Consider the following 21778-nt stretch of genomic DNA (forward strand, 5'->3'; position numbering starts at 1 on the left):
TGGCGCTGGTGTTTTTCTCCATGTGTTTTGGTTGATATTTTTTTTTGAATGTTTTCATTTTTCAATTTCAAGAATTGGTTAATTTAATTGTTTCCTTATGTTGATTAATTGTTTTTAGTTTATTTGATTTAGTTTTTTCTCTTGTGTCATGTCGGTTTTTTATCGAAATTTATATGCCAAGCGTCGTGCTACTCATCCATTTCGATGGTGGGTCAAAAAGAGAGCCGATGATTTTAAGCCTGAGTTGACAAAAGAGAATCAAAAATTCATTGATGATTATTATCAATCGAGTTATGGTTCACCTTTAATTGTTCCTGATTTATTTAAAGAAGCACAGAAAGAATGGACTCCAGAGTCAAGAAGAGTCGGTGTTATCGCTCGAAAAATTGGTTTGTAAAATCTTTTTCTTCATTTTGTTCTTTTTTGTTAGTTTTACCTGGAGAGAAAAAAGAATAAAATTTGATTTTGATGTTTTTCTTTTCTTCTTTTCTCACCTATGATTATACAGGAGTTTACCCACTGTGGATGAAAGATGGAACCAGAATATTAACTACTCTTCTACAGGTTAACGATAATCATGTAATTAAATGCTACACATCGGAACAATTTAAAGATCAAGTGATTCATCAGGATAGGTGGAGATATCAAGGATTAGCCTGTGCAATTATCGGTGCTGAAAGTGATCATATTATGAAATATTCTGCAGGATATGCTGGATTATTCAATGAAGCTGGTTTACCACCAAAGAAGAAGATAACCAAAGTTCCAATTACAGATGATGCTATATTACCACCGGGAACACCCTTGTTAGCAACCCACTTTCGCCCTGGTGATTATGTTGATGTTTGGGGTAAAACAGTTGATCATGGTTTCCAAGGGGTCGTGAAAAGGTGGGACTTTGCGGGTGGACATCCAATCAATACAACTAAATGGAAAAGAAGACCAGGTTCGATCGGTCATGGTCGTCGAGCTGGAGGACCTCATAAGGGTAAAAAGATGCCCGGTCACATGGGAAGTGAAAGAAGAACACTCAATGGTGTTCAGATTATGAGAATTAACACCCGATGGAATGTCATTTATATTCGAGGTCCTTCAGTTCCCGGTGAAATCGGTAATTGGTGTTACATATTCGATAGCAAAATACTTGGAAAGTAAGTTGAGATTCTCTTTTTTTCAATTGCAATTATCAATTTTCTAATTTTGTCTATTCTTTTTTTTGTCATTTTCTCTCCACTCACAGGAAACTAACGGAGAAAAATCCTCCACCTTTTCCGACGAATTTTCTTGAAGGGACAAAAGATTTACCTGAGAATTTGTATCACCCTGATGTTCATCCTTTTGAAGAGGAAACAATTAAATTCATCGAGACCGAAGAAGAGAAAAGACAAGCGAGAACGGGAGCCAAAATTGCTAAAATTCGTAAATAGTTTAGGTAGATTGTTCTATAAGTTTAGTTCGTTTTTCCAACTTGTAAATTAATGTGAACAACCTAAAATTCAATAATAATTTAAACGTTTAATCGTAAAAAAGTTGATTGCTTAAATGTTCATATCGACAAGTGTGTGCGTGTATATCATTTTCAACGCATTATGATAGGCAAATAAGGGGTAATTACAGTCTCTCGAGAAAAGATAAAATCGTAATCATCATTTTGCTTTTCTTCGATATCCTTATGAAAACAATTTACTTGACGTTAACATTGACGATAATTAATTTGCTGGTCATCGTAGATCAGATTAACCGATGAAGAACTTTGTTCTTCTGGGTAACTTTGATTTGTGAAGTTACGAAAAATTTGAAAGAAAAAATAGATCAACTAATTGTCGAACCTTCTGTTTGCAATAAGCTATCGAAATCAGTTAATGGTACAAAGATTGTAATTTCACGAAAATTATCTCTCTATGCGCGATTGATACAATTTTTGTTCTCGTCTCATTTTTCGTGGCTGTATTATGAATGATTTTCATCTCGGAAATAGTCTAGAAATAGCAATTGAAGTGAAAATTGTAGATTTTTATTGAATTGGGAATTAATTTTTTCTGTTCACATTTATTATAATATGTTCGTCATATCTCAAATTTTTGAATATTCATGTTAATTAAGAATCAAATTGAGAAAGTTAGATAATCAAAAAAGTGGCACTTTCTACTATGTTAACAGTTTTCACTGATCGTTGAATAAAAATACCCCAATGGTTATGATCTGTTGAAGTTAAGGAATCAGTTCTTTGGCTTGAGAACAAGTCGTCGACTTAGTGTAAATAAATTCGTTACAAATGCTCCTTCCTCATCTTCATCAGAAGGTCCCAATTCTAAAGCGACATCATGATTGATCTTTAGAAAGACGTCGAGTATTGATAATTTCGAGCCAAATTCGTACATATTCTTTGCTAAAGTTTGCATGTAAGAGACTCGAGAATATGAAAAGAAGAAATCAGGGCACATGGAGATTTCGAAATTTAGACCCTTTTCTTCAAGCCAAAAGCATGATACTTCGTCGTCATCAATCTCGATATTCTTGTCTTTTAAATAGGGAAATGCCTACAACAAAACAAAATAAGAAATCAACAAGTAGTTTAATCAACAAAAACCAGAGAACAATGAACTTACCTGAACGAAACACATTTTCGGCTTCCCAGCCAATGAAGGGCATTTCTTTGAGTTGAAATATTCGGAAAGAGTTTCAATTTTAAAAGAGTCATCTTTAGCTGATAAACGCTGGTCTATTTTCATGATAATAAAACAGAGAATCAAACAATCTGCATCTGAATGGTCCTCTCTCGATACTTAATTGATAAAAATATTAATAAAATGAGAAATGATGTTTTTTGATTATCTAGGAAAAGTAGGTTTTAAAATGAGTTTTACTCACAAGCTTTTAGAGTTGACTGATTTCTTTTTCCTTCAGATCATTATGAACAATCACCTCGAATCCTAAGCCACCGAAACAAGTTCGCAATGAATGAACATCATTTTCATTCTCTGGATGTTTATTCATTTCTTTGTACCACTTTTCAATTCTATCGAAATGATCATGACGGAAAATGACACATTTGCCTCGCCGCTTATGGTCCATAGAGTATTCAAAATTTGAAAGAGACAAAGATTCATTGAAACGAGAACTAATTTCAGAAACAACACTAACATAGTAAAGAAAAAAGATTAGTAAATTTACACACTAACTAAAAGATGAAATTTACTCACGAAGAATTTGATTGATCCATATTTTACTAAAGAATTGAACTAAACAGTTGAGAGGTCAAGGAAAAATAAAAGTCCAGAGTTTGGGTATTGTTATAGAGACCGAAGTCCCGATAAAATCGACTGAGTCGAAGTTATTTTAGAATTTACTGAGCCGGCTGTCAGGTCAACTACCAGATAATGAGACTCTCTCTCTCTCTCTCTCTCTCTCTCTCTTTTGTAACTTAAGAGAGGTATGACTGTACTTGAAATCAAATTTTCTGTGTTAATAGTGATTTAAAGTTATTTCCAAGCTATTGACTGTAGTTACCTTAGTAAGAGAAGCTGTAAGAAACCTAAGTCATAGCCGAGTAACTGACGCAAAAAGCAAGTGACGGTGATTAAAATGGAAGAAATTTCGACCGAAGTCGACGGAAATTGCTATTTAGAGGTGGTTTCTGATGAAATTTCTATCTATTTAATTGGAAATACACATATGTTATCGAACGAATCACAATTTTACAAAACTATCCTTTTCCATCAGCTTCAGTCGATTGACTGACAGCCGGCTCAGTCAATTCTAAAATCAGTCGATTTTTCGATGACTTCGGTCTCTATATCAATTCTTAAACTCTGGACTTTTATTTTTCCTTGACTTCTCAACTGTTTACTTCAATAAAAAAAAGAAAAAGTAAGAAAGAAGAAAGTAGAAAAAATATGGATCAATCAAATTCTTCGTGAGTAAATTTCATCTTTTAGTTAGTGCGTAAATTTACTAATCTTTTTTCTTTATTCTAGTTGCGTTATTTCTCAAATTAGTTCTCGTTTCAATGAATCTTTGTCTCTTTCAAATTTTGAATACTCTATGGACCATAAGCGGCGAGGCAAATGTGTCATTTTCCGTCATGATCATTTCGATCAAATTTTCGGATTTTACAGAGAAATGAATAAACATCCAGAGAATGAAAATGATGTTCATTCATTGCGAACTTGTTTTGTCGCTTAGGATTCGAGGTGATTGTTCTCAATGATCTGAAGAAAGAAGAAATCAAATCAACTCTAAAAGCTTGTAAGTAAACACATTCTATCATCTACTTTTCCCCCGACAAGCAAAATACTTTTCTCATTTTATTAATATTTTATTCACAAAGTATCGAGAGAGGATCATTCGGACGCAGATTGTTTGATTATCTGTTTTATTACCATTAAAATAAATAACCGTTTATTAGCTAAAGATCAGGAATATGAAATTGAAATTCTTTCCGAATATTTTAACGCAAAGAAATGCCCTTCATTGGCTGGGAAGCCGAAAATGTGTTTCGTTCAGGTAAGTTCATTATTGTCTAGTGCTCATTGTTTGTTGTGCAACTACTTGTTGATTTCTCATTTTGTTTCTTGTATTCTTTTAGGCATTTCCCTTAGAAGACATGAAACGCAAAAAACCATGCGCTTGGTTTGAAGAAAGTGGTCTAAATTTCGAAATCTCCATGTGCCCTGATTTCTTTTTTTCATATTCTCGAGTCTCTTACATGCAAACTTTAGCAAAGAATATGTACGAACTTGGCTCGAAATTATCAATACTCGATATTTTTCTAAAGATCAATCATGATGTTGCTTTAGAATTGGGAGCTTCTGCTGAAGATGAGGAAGGAGCATTTGTAATGAATTTCTCTACACTAAGACGTCAACTTTTTTTCATACCAAAGAACTGATTCCTTAACTTCAACAGATCATAACCATTGGGGTATTTTTATTCAACGATCAGTGAAAACTGTTAACATAGTAGAAAGTGACACTTTTTTGATTATCTAACTTTCTCGATTTGATTCTTAATTTACATGAATGTTTCGAAATTCGAAATAAGGTGAAAATAAATGTGAACAGAGTAAATTAATTCGTTTCCCAATTCAATAAAAATCTACAATTTTCACTTCAATTGCGATTTCTAGACTGATGAAATTCATTAGAATAAGGATGAGCTGTTCAGAAATTACAATCGTTGTTTTACAATTAACTAATTTGGGTTGATTGACACCGATTTTTCTATCGTCAATGATCAGAATCAAAAGCTATTGTTGATTTCACCCGATTGGCTAAGGTAATCTTTCATTTCATGAGTCTTGAGAAGGCTCTTATTTCATGTTCAACGGTCTCAACTTAATATGTTATCCCCACAAAAAATTTGGAACATGCAATTAATTGTTTTCATATGGATATCGAAAAAAAGCAAAATGATGATTACGATTTTATCTCTTCTTGAGAGACTCTAATTGTCCCTATCATAATGCGTTGAAAATGATATACACGCACACACTTGTCGATATGAACATTTAAGCAATCAACTTTTTTACGATTAAACGTTTAAATTATTATTGAATTTTAGGTTGTTCACATTAATTTACAAGTTGGAAAAACGAACTAAACTTATAGAACAATCTACCTAAACTATTTACGAATTTTAGCAATTTTGGCTCCCGTTCTCGCTTGTCTTTTCTCTTCTTCGGTCTCGATGAATTTAATTGTTTCCTCTTCGAAAGGATGAACATCAGGGTGATACAAATTCTCAGATGAATCTTTTGTCCCTTCAAGAAAATTCGTCAGAAAAGGCGGAGGATTTTCTCCGTTAGTTTCCTGTGAGTGGAGAGAGAAAATGACAAAAAAAAGAATAGACAAAATTAGAAAATTGATAATTGCGATTGAAAAAAAGAGAATCTCAACTTACTTTCCAAGTATTTTGCTATCGAATATGTAACACCAATTACCGATTTCACCGGGAACTGAAGGACCTCGAATATAAATGACATTCCATCGGGTGTTAATTCTCATAATCTGAACACCATTGAGTGTTCTTCTTTCACTTCCCATGTGACCGGGCATCTTTTTACCCTTATGAGGTCCTCCAGCTCGACGACCATGACCGATCGAACCTGGTCTTCTTTTCCATTTAGTTGTATTGATTGGATGTCCACCCGCAAAGTCCCACCTTTTCACGACCCCTTGGAAACCATGATCAACTGTTTTACCCCAAACATCAACATAATCACCAGGGCGAAAGTGGGTTGCTAACAAGGGTGTTCCCGGTGGTAATATAGCATCATCTGTAATTGGAACTTTGGTTATCTTCTTCTTTGGTGGTAAACCAGCTTCATTGAATAATCCAGCATATCCTGCAGAATATTTCATAATATGATCACTTTCAGCACCGATAATTGCACAGGCTAATCCTTGATATCTCCACCTATCCTGATGAATCACTTGATCTTTAAATTGTTCCGATGTGTAGCATTTAATTACATGATTATCGTTAACCTGTAGAAGAGTAGTTAATATTCTGGTTCCATCTTTCATCCACAGTGGGTAAACTCCTGTATAATCATAGGTGAGAAAAGAAGAAAAGAAAAAAAATCAAAATCAAATTTTATTCTTTTTTCTCTCCAGGTAAAACTAACAAAAAAGAACAAAATGAAGAAAAAGATTTTACAAACCAATTTTTCGAGCGATAACACCGACTCTTCTTGACTCTGGAGTCCATTCTTTCTGTGCTTCTTTAAATAAATCAGGAACAATTAAAGGTCAACTATAACTCGATTGATAATAATCATCAATGAATTTTTGATTGATGAATTGTAACTCAATCAATTTAATTTTTTTCCTTTATTTTATCAAAATTGTAATGATAAATTGTCATCAATTGATTCCTAATGATTCAGTTTAACTGTAAGGTTTCAATTAACAATCACAATAATATGAAATTTAGATAAAGCATTTTAATTGTATCATTTCATCTCATTTCCAAATCTCGCATATTCACGATAGTGTCACAAGTTCACTGAACAATAAAATTCAATCGAACCCCTGAATCTATTAAAATGAATCGACCAGGAACATCGTAAGTTTCTTTATTTGTTTCGTTATAATCTACATTTATTAATAGTTTTCAATCTTAATTTATTTCGAATTCTTTCTTCGATTTCTTAAACTAGTTCTCGTCCCTCAAAACCACCGACTGTATGCTAGTCATTAATACTATATGGGCTATAAAAAAAGAGGAAGATGTGTAATTTTCAATCATAAGAGTTTTGATTAGGGAACAGAATTTACTCTGTCCACATTTATTTTCACCTTATTTCCAATTTCGGAACATTCATGTAAATTAAGAATCAAATCGAGAAAGTTAGATAATCAAAAAAGTGTCACTTTCTACTATGTTAACAGTTTTCACTGATCGTTGAATAAAAATACGCCAATGGTTATGATCTGTTGAAGTTAAGGAATCAGTTCTTTGGCTTGAGAATAAGCCGTCGACTTAGTGTAAAGAAAATCGTTACAAATGCTCCTTCCTCATCTTCATCAGAAGGTCCCAATTCTAAAGCGACATCATGATTGATCTTTAGAAAGACGTCGAGTATTGATAATTTCGAGCCAAATTCGTACATATTCTTTGCTAAAGTTTGCATGTAAGAGACTCGAGAATATGAAAAAAAGAAATCAGGGCACATGGAGGTTTTGAAATTTAGACCTTTGAATTCGAAAAAGGGTGTGTCTACTTCGTTGTCAAACTCGATACTTGCGTCATATAAAACGGGAAATGCCTAGAAAGAAGACACAAATTATAATAAGAAATCGACCATTAGTTCAAACAACATGAACTAGAGAACAATGAACTTACCTGAATGAAACACATTTTCGGCTTTCCAGCCAATGAAGGGCATTTCTTCGCGTTGAAATATTCAGAAAGACTTTCAATTTCAAATTTGCCATCTTTAGCTGATAAAAAATGTTCTTGTTTTATAGTAATAAAACAGAGAATTAAGCAATCTTCGTCTGAATGATCCTCTTCCGATACTTTGTGAATAAAAATATTGATGTAAGAAAAAAGTATTTTGATTATCGGGAAAAAGTAGCGTTAAAATCCGGTTTACTTACCAGCTTTTAGAGTTGATCTGATTTCTTTTTCCTTCAGGTCATTATGAACAATCACCTCGAATCCCAAGAGACCAAAACAAGCTCGCAATGAATGAACATCATTTTCATTCTCTGGATGTTTATTCATTTCTCTGTGACAATCTTCAACTTCATCGAAATGATCATGACGGAAAATGACACATTTGCCTCGCCGCTTATGGTCCATAGAGTATTCAAAATTTGAAAGAGACAAAGATTCATTGAAACGAGAACTAATTTGAGAAATAACGCAACTAGAATAAAGAAAAAAGATTAGTAAATTTACACACTCACTAAAAGATGAAATTTACTCACGAAGAATTTGATTGATCCATATTATTTCTAAAGAGTTGAAGTAAACAGTTGAAAGGTCAAGGAAAAATAAAAGTCCAGAGCTTGAGGATTGTTATAGAGACCGAAGTCCCGATAAAATCGACTGAGTCGAAGTTACTTTAGAATTGAATGAGTCGACTGTCAGTCATTTGTCAGATCGACAAGTGTGGTTTTTTAAAATTGCGATTCATTCGATGACTGATGTTCATTCTCAATACAATAGAAAGAAATTTTATCAAATCTTCCTCGAAATTGCAATTATGCAATTTATCGTCTACTTCAGTCGAAATTTCAGTCACTTGCTTTTCGCGGCGGTTACTTGGCTATGACTTGGTCTCTTCTGTTACCAAGGTAACTACTTCTAACCTTTTTTCGATGTCGAAGCCATATAACTTGTGGCTCACTGAAAAGACTGACCTGGACCAGCTCACCTGACTAAGTCGACAAAATGTACCTGAGCCAGAAAAATGCGTTCAAGTTAAAAGTTTATTTTTCAATTTTCTTCACCAGATGGAGTAACCGGGATCGTAATTTTCTGTTGTTTGATTTTCCTTAGCAACTCTTTTTTTCAATTGTTACGATTGAGAAGTTAATTATAAATCATTGACTAATTAAATTGTTATTCTTTCTACTTTTTAAACCTTGTGTTTTACAGGAAGTATTTAAAGTGAGAATAGTTAATTCTAACTAATTAAACATGTTAGTGGTGATTGACATAAGGATCGGTGGTTGTAAGGACAGAAAGACCTCCCAAATTGTAAGTAATTAGGGTAAACAATGAGAAAAGCTTTTCTATCTTCTAATGAGAGTCAAGTCTCATGTTTCTACATGATTAAGAAATTGTTAATCATCCATAGAGCCGTTCACCCTTCCTCTGTCTTACCCCCTACTTCCAGTCACTCTTACAACTATAACCTGCTCTTTAATATTATCTTTCCCTCTCTCACTCTCTTGTATCTTCCTCCCACTAGTGATTTACCATTGATCCATTTTTACTCTTAAACCAACTGTTGATCTCTCTCTCTCTCTCTGATCTACAGTTTTACCATGGATTTAAATAATAATCTCAATCATCGTCTCACTCTGGATTTCCCTCTGTCTTTGCCTTTTTGACTAAATATTTCCAAGTTGACTGATGTTTAAAAAAATCCCACCACATATACAATTTGGATCCACATTGATTTTCATGCTGTGAGCTTTTAATCGTTTACTTATTCCTAGAGTATAAATTGAAGTGGATGTTGTCAAAGTCAGAAATCATCGAGAAGATCATCATCATCATCATCATCATCATCATCATCTACATCATTTAATGTTATTATCAACAAAAACAACAAGATATCCATTCATGTATTGATGGTGGGTTACCGTTTTTTACTTGGCTTCTTCATTTTCAATCTTCTTTTTTTCCCCCTTCAGAATAACACACAGAACATGTACTCAGAGAATGAGAGAGACAGAATCTAATTCAAAGGGAGAAGACAGAAAAGGAGGAGATGTTTGAACACACGCGTGGTCGACCAAATATCATCATGATTCTTGGATAAAAAAAAAGAAACAATTTCATCTCTTATGGTATATTAATCAAATGAAAGAAAGGAAAAGTTATTGGAACACAAAAAATGCATTAAGGTCTCATAACTTAATATTTTTCTTTTACATCAACTTGATCATTAAAAACTGTAACCACTCAACTAATGGTAGCAAAGGGAAGACAAGGAAGTTAATCATGATGACGAGAATCACAATCAACCCAGTGGAATCAAGAATGGATCAAAATAATAATAATAATAGAAATCAAGTCTATCAAAAAGATATTCAAGGAAGTAGCATCAAAGAAAGTTACAACTAATCACTTTAACTGGAAATAATCAATTCTAATGACAATCTAATGATTACATTTTATGGAAAACAAGTAAGTAATATCTTCATATGAGATAATCATTTTTATCCTTTTCTCACCAAAAAATTGACATAATAATGTGAAAACAGAAACAATCAAATCAATTATCATGATAAGTCACAACTTTTTTACCTAATTCACTTAATCTCTAGAATCAAAAAAGTAATAACATTTACCAATATCATTTAACTATTACCAAACTTGCATCAATTTGATTAAATCGCTTGTAATATTAACATTATTTTTTCACTTTCTCCCTCTCCCTCTCTCTCTCTCTCTCTCTCTTTCTCTTCTCACTCCTCTGTAGATTATTTTTGTATCAAATCTGCAAATTGGCCAATATAATAATTGATGTTGGTTTCTCACTTCGTAAATGATAAGCCCCAAATGGAAAAGGAGAGAAAAGAGAATATGGAAAAGAAAAGGAGACGAAAAAAAAATGATTCGAAGGGAGATGATGATGATGATAATAATGGAAAAGAAGAAGAAGAAGAAGAAGAAGAAGACTATGATGATAATAATGAAGAGAAGGAGAAGTGAACATCAATTAGAGGAAGAAAATAAAGTTCTGGGAAGGCTTTAGATGGATAAATGTACATATTATTTATATAATAGATATAGATATTTGTGCATATGGCTTTTGCCAGTTATTATTATTAAGCTCGAAGTTGATCTTTGACGCTTAATAAAATCGATGACACAATCCATATACACATTGAGGGAGAAAATGAGAGAGAAAGTGAGAGATTGAAGGAGAGAAATAACATATTACAAGTTATGATACTTTTCTGATACAAACTCTCCCCCAATTGGAGGAGTTGATTGGGAGGTTAAACCGTAATATTGATTAAGAGTCGGTGACACGGATTTGTTACTTCACTTTCACTCTCTCCTCACTCTCTCATTTTCTCTCTTCTTTCATCATCATCTTCTTCTCATAATCATCATCATCTTATTATTACGCTTCTTCTTCCTTCTCACTGATAAACTTTCCTCCCATTGAACAATAAGTTATCATCAAAGCCTATAGGATGATGATAATGTTGAACAAAAATACACAGATTAATAATATCATCATCATTATTATATAATATTACAAAACAAAATAATAATAACAATAATAACTCAACTGGTTGACTTTTCCTCTTCCTAATCATCTTCCTCTCCATGCTCATGTCAACTTAGTTTATCTTTTGTATTTACTATTAATGCTGAAAATTGATTTGGTTTAAACGTTAATCGGGTAAACAATTGATCAGCTGAAGATGGAAACAAAAAAAACTTATATCAATGGTAAATACTATAAGTTTATTAGTTACATGTTATTCATGATAATATTTCTGTTGACCTGAGACACTCCCAAGGTTCCCTGAACATTAATCTTTATTAACTATTGTTATTAATAATTTATTTTCATTTATTTTCCATCGGCAGGTTAACTTATTATCATGACCTGTGGTCAATGGATTAGCCTGATTTTCATTAGCGTGGATGAGGATGAAAAAGGATTGAAAATAAACGCAGCAAAGGATTAGAATGTATCATCAAAATGAAGATAAAGTTAATCGATGAGAAGATAATTTCGGTAGTTGGATTGATACGATTCTTGGTAATTCTGTTATATATCTTAATAAGATCATCTCCAAATTAATCATAATTTATTCCTGTTAATCGGTAACCTTTTTTTGTTATCAAATTAAGGGTAAGTGAAATTGATTCTGTCTAGCAAATTGGCTTGATTCATGATCAATATTCATCTCAGATTAGGTTAATTAGATTTGGATATTGATTGAAAAGGCAAAATAATAATAATAATAAGGTATTCTAATGATTCGCACAATTTAATGGTTGATATTAAATTGTCACAATAATCTGAATACTGTTGGTAAATAGTTAAATAAACACACATAACAATAAGACACTTTTATTACAACTTTAATGTCTCAATTGTATTTAAAATTTAAAGTTAATCAGATAATCAATTGTGAGTAAATGTGACAGTTTTATTAACCATTTTCTATCTTCTCTTTTTCTCGCTTTTTACAGATGATGATGATGATGATCCAGGAAAATGATGAAGATGACGAGGAAGATAAAAAGATCTGAAAATATAACAAAGGGAAACAACAACAGGAAGATGAAGATGAAGATGTCGAAAAAGAAAGAGGAAGAATCAAAGAGAACAACGAAAAATAAAGTCGAGTTTGATTTGCATAAAGAAAATGGTGTCTCTCTCTCTATCTGATGATTTAGAAGGCAATAGGATCAACCTATGGATCCATATACTTGGACAGAGGACAATCGAGGTCAAATTGCCAAAAATAAGCATAATAATGAAGGTTACATAAAATTAGCCCTATGGGTTACAGGTAGTGTAGAGGTAGAGGGCGTCTTTTCCAGGTGAAATTGATTCAATCCAATTGAAATTCAATTCCATTGATATAAATTGAATAGCGAATACTTTTCACACGTTTCCCTTGTCTTCCATTTTCATATTACCACATACAATCAACTGTAAATCTAAATGACAATTCACATTCATCATTTTCATCTTGTTCACCATCTTCATCTTCTTTTTATTATCATCTTGATCATCATTCTCATCTTAGATTGTGATATCCACTAGGTCGTAGTCAAAGAAAATTGAATATGTATCCACCGATCAGAGTAGATATTGGAAACTATTGTTATTAATGTAATTCGAACCCACCAAAACAAGGAGACAATATTTGAATACAAGAAATATGATGTATTATCCCTAACGAATTATCAATTACAGGTAAGTTTTTCCCTCTTCTCTTCTCGAAACAAAATTAATGAATTAACATGATGATCAATAAATTGTGATGGAAATGCTTAGTTCCTTGAAGTAAACACATTAATTTAACGCTCAATATGCTCAATAACCAATGTCTATAATCAGCAAGGAAATTGACCTTTCGTTTTTCTTAACATGTTTACTTTTTACCTTTTATCATCTTTATCCTTCTCATCCTTCTCATCATCATAATCATCATCTTCTTTTATCATCTTTTCAAACCTTCTTTTACTATAAAATAGATTGGACAATCTGAGTCGTAACTTGATAGGCGCGATTCATTGACAATATCAATAAGCACATTAACCTTGGATGAAAACAGGATCAATCTTCATCTTATGTTTTCTATCTTCTTCCATCATCTTAATCGTCGTCATCATCATTCTCATCTTTATCTTCTAAGAGAGAGAGAGAGAGAGAGACACAAAGGACGAAAACATTAAGCAAATCAAAGAGGCAAATGAAAAAACGGGAAATACAAACATCGATAACATAGAGAAAAGAAAGAGAAATAAAGTAAGTGAATGTCCAGTGTAGAGGAAGAGAAATAACCAATGGACACGCTTAATTCTCAATGATTAATTACCTTCGATTCTCTCCCTTTGATATCTTCTTTTTCGAACCTTTTTCTCTCTCTCTCCCTAATCTTTCCACCTTCATCTCTCTCTCTCTTTCTTTCATCTTTTTCTTCTTCTTCTTCTCGAGTTTTCTCTTCACAAACTAAGCTCAAAAAAATCTTCTAGTGTTGGTTTACCTTTTTGTCGATATTATGTCTTGAAATGAACAAGAATATGTGTCCAAAGATGAAATCAAAGGTAAGAATCTAATATAATAATAGTAATGATAATAATAGATGGAAATGATTTTACTTGTTACTCCATCTTGACAAAAAGAAACCTATTTATCCTCTAGTTTAGTCAACAGGGTGTCTCAAAATGTCTTAGAGTGAGTGAAAAAGAGCCTCTAGTTGTGAGTATCTCTCTGATATCTCAATAGATTTTTTGAATAATTTCTTACCTTTGGTTTCCTCTGAAGATAAAAAGGAGGGACTATGGCTTTTCATTCATCATCATCATCATTATCATCATCATCTTGATCATCATCGTCTTCCTCATCTTCTTCTATCTCCATCTTCATATTATACTGAAGATCAGAGAAAGAGAAGCACAAAAGAGACACAGAAAAAAAAGTAAAGGTAAAAAAAGGTAAGGACACAAAGAAGTGTTAAGACAGTTTCTTTCTCTCTCTCTCTCTCTCTCTCTCTGTTGATCTTCCTGGAGGCTGCCGTAGGCTATGAAGATGAATATGATGATGATGATGATGATGATCAATGTGAGAGGTGAGAAAGGAAGAAGAAGATGAAAGTGACCATAAATTGTATGAAAAGAGATTCAATGAAGACATCAACATCTTATTGAACTATTGGACAAAGAATAGATGATAAAGACGATGAAGATAAAGAAGAAGATGTCTTATTTATCTTCTTCCATTGAAATTATTATGCATTTACGCCTTTGGTCAACCAAACACACAATAAGATCATCTCATCCTTTTATCATCTTCACAGTTATATCATAATCCATGAAAGGATAAACTTGTATCATCTTTTGTTATCCTCACCTTGTTATCTTGTCTATTAGATTATCCAACTTATCATTGTTATCTTATTATTATTATTTTCTTCTTGATAATCACTGTTAACAAATTCAATTGATTGTCAAAACTATTTATTTAAATGATCAAAAAGATATCATCATTACGTGTGGCTTCATATGATTAATATCAATCTACAATTTGATTACCATAATTTGTCTCAATTGTTGTGTTAACTTTACCTGGATTTTTGATTCTTGCTTCTTATATGTTAATCATTTTGCTTTTTTCTTCTTGATTCCTAATCAAGTTGTTAATTGTGATGATTGAGCAAAAAAAAATACAAATGTGAAAACAAACAACATGTAATTGAGATTTAAAATGATTAAGTGTACAAGCCCAATGATTGTGATCTTAATCAAGTTATTTATTAGTTTGATGATCAATGATTGTTGATTTTGTGTTTGTTTTGGTTATCATTATTATCGTTGTTGTTGTTTTTTCTGTTGCGTTATTTTTTTTCTGCTAATCAATTGAAAAGATGATGAATTATGATGAGAGATGAAGATGAAGATGAAATGAGATGGTGATGAGGATGGAGGATAAAAAGAGCGAAAAATTTTGGCAAATATCAATTCTCTTTGTATTGTTGTTGTTATTTAGCCAATTTGACAAATAAATGAAGATGATTGAGAGCATAAGGAGGATGATGATGATGATGATGAGAAGGTGGATGAGGAAAAGGGAGACCTGAAACCTGACCAGGCACTAATAACATCTTATATCGTTGGAGTAAAAGGTGAACAGAAGATGATAATGATTTGTTTACACTCGAAAGGAAAAGCATTTCAAGTGATATTGCGGTCATCCTTCAAATTTAGTGTTAAAATTCAAGCCTGTGTTTATTGGCCACGATGAAGAGAAATTAGGGAGAGAGGGAGAATGGGAAGAGGAAGAGGAAAAGGAAGAGAGAGAGAGAGAGAGAGAGAGAGAGAGAGAGAGGAGGAGGATGGAGGAAAATAGCTGAACCACCATTGCTATGTAACTGAATTGATCACAATCCATTTACTTTGAATAAATTAAGATGATAATTAATAAGAAATGATTCGCTTATGATGGTGATAGTTGTTGGTGGAAGTGGAGGAGGATGAAGGCAGGAGGATTTCGTTATGAGTCTGAACGTCAGGGTGTATGGATCGGTGAAGAAAAACACACTTCTCCATCTTCATCTTCATCTTCATCTTTATCTTCTTCATCTTCTTCATCATCTCTACACCTTATAATGTTTTTATTTTACTGTAAAAAAACTATCACATTTCCTTGAGAAAACCCAATATAAACATCAATCTCTTGCCTTTTAAAATGTTCAACTTCAAACTCAATATTGTGATCGCGCATTTAAATTGACACATTTGCCTTTCTCCCTTTTCCAACCACCACCACCACCACAACCACCACCTTCTACTTCCACCACCTCCCTTCTCACCTTCACCTTCTCTCTCTCTCTCTCTCTCTCTCTCAGGTCCATTTCTTTTCTGGACATCAGCTTCAAGGAAACTATTCTAGAGCCTTGGTAAAAACCTTTGACCTCGTTCAGGTCAAACTTGATAATAAAGTTATAACTTATCCAGTCTGTGTGTTTACATTGTGATGACCTTAGAAAAGTGACCTTAACAATGTTGATAACTTTGATATTTTTTGTTGATGTTGTTTGTTATTGATAAGATGATTACGATAACCTATCAAGATGAAGACGAGTTTGTTTTTTTTACTTTCTTGTTAAAAGATAATATTTTCTTGTCGTTGTAATAATCCAATGAAAAATAGCCGATAGATATAACTACGAGCTCGATGGTCATTTTATTACACTCACTTTGACCATTACTTTGGTACGAAATAAGAAACCATAACATCAGAACGAGAAACTGAAAACAAAGTCAATTACAATTAAATAGCAATTAACCAATTTCACATTAATATTGAACAGAAATACACACACGATAACCATAGTTTTGGGATTGGGACACACAATCAGGTCAAATTGGATCGTTACAATGGGTCAGTTAATGTTATGTCCAGTCTACCATAGTCGATGAATTTGTTTTGTTTGACCAGTTGATTTGACAAAAAAAAGTGACCAAGGGAAAGTGTTAATCTGAACGAAAACCCATTAGAAACATTTGAAAGTTTATAAAAGTATTTATGTTTTGTTGGTCAACTACAATTCCAAATCAATATTCATCCTTAATTGACCAAGAATTGGATTTCAATTCTATTGATTGAAATTCATAATAACACCAATCATCACATTGATCCACTATTGGTTCATCTTTACGCAAAAGAAGAGCTTACAAAAAGAAGAGCAAGATTATTAGGGAATGAGATGTTCTAAAGGAGTGGACACTGTCCAGGTACAATTCTATTTGTAAAAAGGTAAAAATTGATAATATTGACAACAATTTGACCGTGAAATCGACTTGCCTTTGACCTTAACACCCTGAAAAATACCTTGAAATAACTTGAATACAAAATTTTGTTACTGACAATGTTTCCTGCATCTTCATCTTCATCTTCTTACTCTGTTGCTACTTTTTTGCTTTTGACACTTTTGGTATATACCTTTGTCAGAGGTATCATTATTGGACTGAGAGAGAGAGAGAGAGAGAGAGAGAGAAGGATGAGAAGGACGAGAAGAAGAAGATAAAAATGAAGATGAAAACAAAGATATACGATGTAAGTTTCCTTTTGTTGTCAAAACTTTTTTTTCTCGAAACACATTATACAAAATACACAATTGAAAATCACTTGCAACGGATGACCTTCATCTCCATCTTCATCTTCATCATCATCTCAATACTGATGCTGTAGAATGATGGGAAGATGAGGAAATTGATGAAGATAAAAAAGACAGTTAAGAAAGGAAAGGAAAAGATTGTAAGAAAGGATAAAGATAATTTCTCAATCTTCTTTGTTACCTTTCTTTTTTTACCCTTTTCTCTTCATCTTCATCTTCATCATCATTTATTCCCCTGCCTCTTTGGACACTCTCTCCTCACTCTTTCAACCTTTATCTTGATGTATTTGTCAACTGACTTGATAACCTTTGACCTGATCATTTCCAATGTCAAGGTAACATGTAAATCTCTTGTTCATTTTTTCAATTCCACATTCAAAATGTTTCATTGAAACATCAAAACTCAAGCTAATGTATTAATATTTGTATCAATCGCTGTTGAAACAATCGGATTTAATTACATCTTCTCATTAATTGCAATTCATTTCCAACAATAACAATTTAAATTGCAAAAATTAACGTCAACAAATGATTATTAAGGTTGATCCTGTTTTCGTATTGGACAAAAGGGGTTGACATTATTGCATCATTATTATTATTGATTCGGTTGAGTTTCTTTCTCTCTGATTGTTATTGTATTATAATAACAATCAAATTTTGATTGTAATCAAATAATGTAAATGATCATAAATTAAGTTGTCAAATGATCAATGATAATACAAAAAAAGAGAGACTCTGAGAAAGTAAATAAAGAATGAAAAATGAACAACAATCAAAAGAAGACACAATTAACATTGAACATTGTGTATCAACAAGATACCATCAAGATGATGATGATGATAAGATGATAAGATGATGAAGTAAAAGATGAAGATAATAAGACTTCCTCTGTGACCATTTTCAATGCGAACCACTTACTCCATTTAATTCATTCATTTCTTTGATTGTACTTGACCATCAACAACAATCAACAATCAGGTGATCAGAAAAGAAACAAACTTTTACCTTAATCTTGACGATCAGCTGATTGTTTGAAATTTTCAAGATGAAAAACCAAATGAAACAAAGTTAATACTAAGATAATGTAAATTGTTTGTATCAATGATATCATGACTTTGCTTAATTGTGATTAAACTTGTAGATGATTGAACACAATTGCCATTAATATTAAGTTAATTAAACTCAATGAAACAGCAATAATAATAAACGATCAATATATCAAATTAGTTTGGGTTTGGGAAGTAAATTAAATTATCAAATTTCGAAGTCGAAAAAAAAAGTTCTATTTATTTTGGTAATAATATGAAGCTAATAACAACAAATAAGCATTTATATTGACCGCCCATTACGCCCATAATGATGATAATGAAGATGAAGATGATGATGACCTTAAAGAAACAAACACTCATAATAATACAAAATGAGCGCAAGGGAAAGGCGATAATAATAATAACGTGCTAACGATAATCTTGAAGGGGCGAAAATAAAACGCGTGGTTATTAGTCTTTTCACAGTTCGACTATTGACCATTGTGATGATAATAATATAACTCAATTAGAGAGAAAGAGGGAGAGAGAGAGAGGAGGGTGAGAGATATGGGTGAGAGAAGGAGGGAGAAAATGAATAACAATTGAGATTGGAAATGATGATGATGGTGATTAGAATGAGGATAATCCATAACGGAAGAAGATGAAGAGAAAAATTTGTTGACAGAGATTTAGGAAGACAAAACTGTTAAAAGTCAAAGTAGAATAATAAGAGGGAGAGAGAGACTGATGAAGATGATAAGAAGATGAGGATGATATTTATGCCATGGGAACCTGTAAATACGCTGTTTATGCATATATGATGAGGAAGAAGATGATATGATGATGATCATCATCTAGTTGATGAAGATGTAACCGTCTTTCGGTTTATTGTTATTAGATTTTTTTTTCTCCATCTTCTTGATGATCACTTTAAACGGATTATGCTAATATACATGTAGATGGCGCTGAGAAGATGATGATAATGATGAGGATGAAGAAGATGATGAAGATGTAACCATCTGTCTTCTCACTAATATTTGACCTTTTCTTTGAGAGAGAGAGAGAAGATGAATTACATTGTCACAGACAGAAAATCAAGACCAATATGTGCCTTTGGAAGGAAGATGAAGATGGAAAAAAAAAATGATCATCATCTTGATACTTTTCTCTTCATCATCTTCTTCATCATCTTTAGTACCTTTGCCACCCACTTTTCCATCATCATCATCTTCAACTTTCCCTCTTTCTCCTTAATTCCAATTCTTCAAGATTAAATATTCAACACTCTTCCTTTATCATCATTAAACCGGAAACTACGCTAAGACATAATGTCATCATCATCTTCTTCCTCATCTTCATCTTCATCTTCATCTTTTATCATTCTATTAGCATTAGTTGTGTTAATAATTTATTTGAATAAATTATCGGCTTGTTTTTATTTTGATAACTTTTTTTTTCTTTCTCTGTTTTTAATCACTGGCATAAATCAACTTGATTCTTGGGCACTAAGATGATTAGGATGAGGAAGATGTAATATTTACTCGTGCTGATGGAATCGTTAATAATAAATTTAATGTTCTAATTCGTGTCGAAAACGATTTAACCTTAAAAAGCGCGTTTTTTATTATTATATTGACCCAGTTTAATATATTCGATAGCAAAGAAAAAAAAACTTTCTCCCATTGTGATAATAATGATATTATATTATCAATAGATTACAATTGAAATAATCATATGAATGTCACTTTGTTAGTGATTATAATAATTATATAAATCAACTGTTAATTGTAACAATCACTAATCATCATCATATTAATAACAATTCACTTTCTTTTATTATAAATTATCGAGGTCAAGTTGAGTCGATAATTATTACATCAACTTATTGGAATAAAGAAACAAAGTGTTTTCAATTGGAGTTACGAAAGAAAACAAATTGATTAAGATTATCGATAATCAGCTGATCATCAATGGAACAATTTAAAGATGATAATAATTTTCTCATCATCCTGTTCATCTTCATCTTCATCTTATTCTAAAGCACCTTGTCTCTATTTCCTTTGGTTTGTCTGTTACGATCTTGTTATGATAATCAGCTGATTATTATCAAATAGTAGATACAAATAGTGACATTGATAATTTAAGATCTCCCTTTGTTCATCTTCCTCTTCTCATCCTTATCACCTTTTATCATCTTTCTCCCTTGTTACTTATCAATACAAGAAGCACCTTGACAATACAATTTAAACTTGAACAGGTACAATTATTGTTATTTATTTAAATTTATTTTCCACCTTAACCAAAAAGTGGCGAAACTTTTTTGTTATCATCATTTGTTAGAGTCTTTTTTATCATCTACCATCTCCCCTTTGGGTCTTTGATAAAGATGATCAATAAGATGATGAGAGAGAGGATGAAGATGAAGATGAAGATGATGAGGTGTTTAAGAGTCTCTCCAATCAAGAGGATACTTGATGATGATGATGATGATTATGATTATTACCTCATCTTAATCTCTAATCACCTGAGACCTTATGTTATGTTCATGTTGATCATTTTCCTGTTCACTGAAACTCTGAGATTCTGAGGTGAAAATCTTTCCAAATTTCAGAATATGAATCATGTTTCCTTTTCCTCTTCCTGTATAAAAATCATGACATCTCAATGAAACTTTCATCTTCTCAATATAACATTCAATTTAATTGTCAAAAACAAAGTTGACATTGATATTGAAAATTCAATCATCAAGTGACCTTTTTTCCCCCTGTTGCTTGAAGTAGAAAAGGTCAACTTGAAAATACGATATATTAAAAATGGATAAACTTTCTTCATGATAACATTTAATATCCAGAGAAAAGTAAAGAATCCGTATCAGAACGTTACCATGGAAACGAATTGATATTGATCAGAATTGATTATAAGATGTTAGGAAAAGATATCGATACAATTAATGGTATTAAAGAAATTTATTTAATGTTAATCATGTTTGATGATCGTTGAAGAAATTAAGATGATTATCATCCTGATCATGATCTCTCTCTCTCTCTCTCTCTCTCTTTAAATTGTCATAAAATTGTTAGTTTATCACAATTAGAATCACAATTTATCTCAACTCATGAATTTCTCTCGATACATTTTCATTTAATCGGATTCTCAATCTTTCAACTGAATCATTTTCTTCCTGAT

The 21778-nt window shown here is 32.2% G+C and overlaps 4 protein-coding genes, 1 long non-coding RNA gene and 1 pseudogene across 8 annotated transcripts; 3 read left to right on the top strand and 3 right to left on the bottom strand.

Annotated features, from left to right (window-relative positions):
* The first annotated feature begins 40 nt into the window (after positions 1-40).
* LOC128391160 (39S ribosomal protein L3, mitochondrial-like) lies at positions 41-1535 on the top strand. Its single transcript, XM_053351009.1, has 3 exons — positions 41-389; positions 509-1151; positions 1241-1535. The coding sequence occupies exons 1-3, from the start codon at positions 149-151 to the stop codon at positions 1425-1427; spliced, it is 1071 nt and encodes a 356-aa protein (XP_053206984.1). The 5' UTR covers positions 41-148; the 3' UTR covers positions 1428-1535.
* A 61-nt stretch (positions 1536-1596) lies between these two features.
* LOC128391166 (caspase-1-like) lies at positions 1597-2863 on the bottom strand. Its single transcript, XM_053351017.1, has 2 exons — positions 2610-2863; positions 1597-2540 (listed from the first exon to the last, which is right to left on the bottom strand). Exons 1-2 carry the CDS (start codon positions 2730-2732, stop codon positions 2220-2222), a joined length of 444 nt encoding a protein of 147 aa, XP_053206992.1. The 5' UTR covers positions 2733-2863; the 3' UTR covers positions 1597-2219.
* Positions 2864-3892: 1029 nt separating this feature from the next.
* Positions 3893-5363, top strand: LOC128391240 (caspase-1-like; annotated as a pseudogene).
* A 148-nt stretch (positions 5364-5511) lies between these two features.
* Positions 5512-6791, bottom strand: LOC128391168 (39S ribosomal protein L3, mitochondrial-like; the record flags this gene model as incomplete). Its single annotated transcript, XM_053351019.1, is given in 4 exon segments — positions 5512-5797; positions 5800-5810; positions 5902-6544; positions 6665-6791. Coding segments are annotated over 4 exon segments (954 nt in total), but the record flags the coding sequence as incomplete, so codon positions are not given.
* Positions 6792-7250: 459 nt separating this feature from the next.
* Positions 7251-8561, bottom strand: LOC128391162 (caspase-1-like). The gene is made up of 4 exons (XM_053351010.1): positions 8439-8561; positions 8106-8377; positions 7849-8024; positions 7251-7771 (listed from the first exon to the last, which is right to left on the bottom strand). Exons 1-4 carry the CDS (start codon positions 8456-8458, stop codon positions 7454-7456), a joined length of 786 nt encoding a protein of 261 aa, XP_053206985.1. The 5' UTR covers positions 8459-8561; the 3' UTR covers positions 7251-7453.
* A 212-nt stretch (positions 8562-8773) lies between these two features.
* LOC128391172 (uncharacterized) lies at positions 8774-15697 on the top strand. 4 transcript variants are annotated; one of them, XR_008325765.1, is made up of 10 exons: positions 8774-9213; positions 9497-9815; positions 9876-10371; positions 10667-11652; positions 11794-12061; positions 12406-13138; positions 13420-13992; positions 14090-14146; positions 14213-14382; positions 14468-15697. It is a non-coding gene; the product is annotated as an uncharacterized LOC128391172 (long non-coding RNA). The 4 variants fall into 4 exon arrangements; XR_008325763.1 differs by having other exon boundaries at positions 13420-14146; XR_008325764.1 differs by having other exon boundaries at positions 14090-14382.
* The last annotated feature ends 6081 nt before the right edge of the window (positions 15698-21778 follow it).

This window comes from Panonychus citri, unplaced genomic scaffold (assembly GCF_014898815.1).
Source record: "Panonychus citri isolate SS breed McGregor unplaced genomic scaffold, ASM1489881v1 Contig00134, whole genome shotgun sequence".
Taxonomy (NCBI): Eukaryota; Metazoa; Arthropoda; class Arachnida; order Trombidiformes; family Tetranychidae; genus Panonychus; species Panonychus citri.

Coding starts and splice junctions, on each gene's coding strand:
- LOC128391162 (XM_053351010.1), bottom strand. CDS start 8,458: ATGGATCAATCAAATTCTTC. Junction 8,378..8,438: donor ATGGATCAATCAAATTCTTC/GTGAGTAAATTT, acceptor TCTTTATTCTAG/TTGCGTTATTTCTCAAATTA. Junction 8,025..8,105: donor CAGATCAACTCTAAAAGCTG/GTAAGTAAACCG, acceptor TTATTCACAAAG/TATCGGAAGAGGATCATTCA.
- LOC128391160 (XM_053351009.1), top strand. CDS start 149: ATGTCGGTTTTTTATCGAAATTTATATGCCAAGCGTCGTGCTACTCAT. Junction 390..508: donor TGTTATCGCTCGAAAAATTG/GTTTGTAAAATC, acceptor ATGATTATACAG/GAGTTTACCCACTGTGGATG. Junction 1,152..1,240: donor GATAGCAAAATACTTGGAAA/GTAAGTTGAGAT, acceptor CTCCACTCACAG/GAAACTAACGGAGAAAAATC.
- LOC128391166 (XM_053351017.1), bottom strand. CDS start 2,732: ATGAAAATAGACCAGCGTTTATCAGCTAAAGATGACTCTTTTAAAATT. Junction 2,541..2,609: donor CGAAAATGTGTTTCGTTCAG/GTAAGTTCATTG, acceptor GTTTTGTTGTAG/GCATTTCCCTATTTAAAAGA.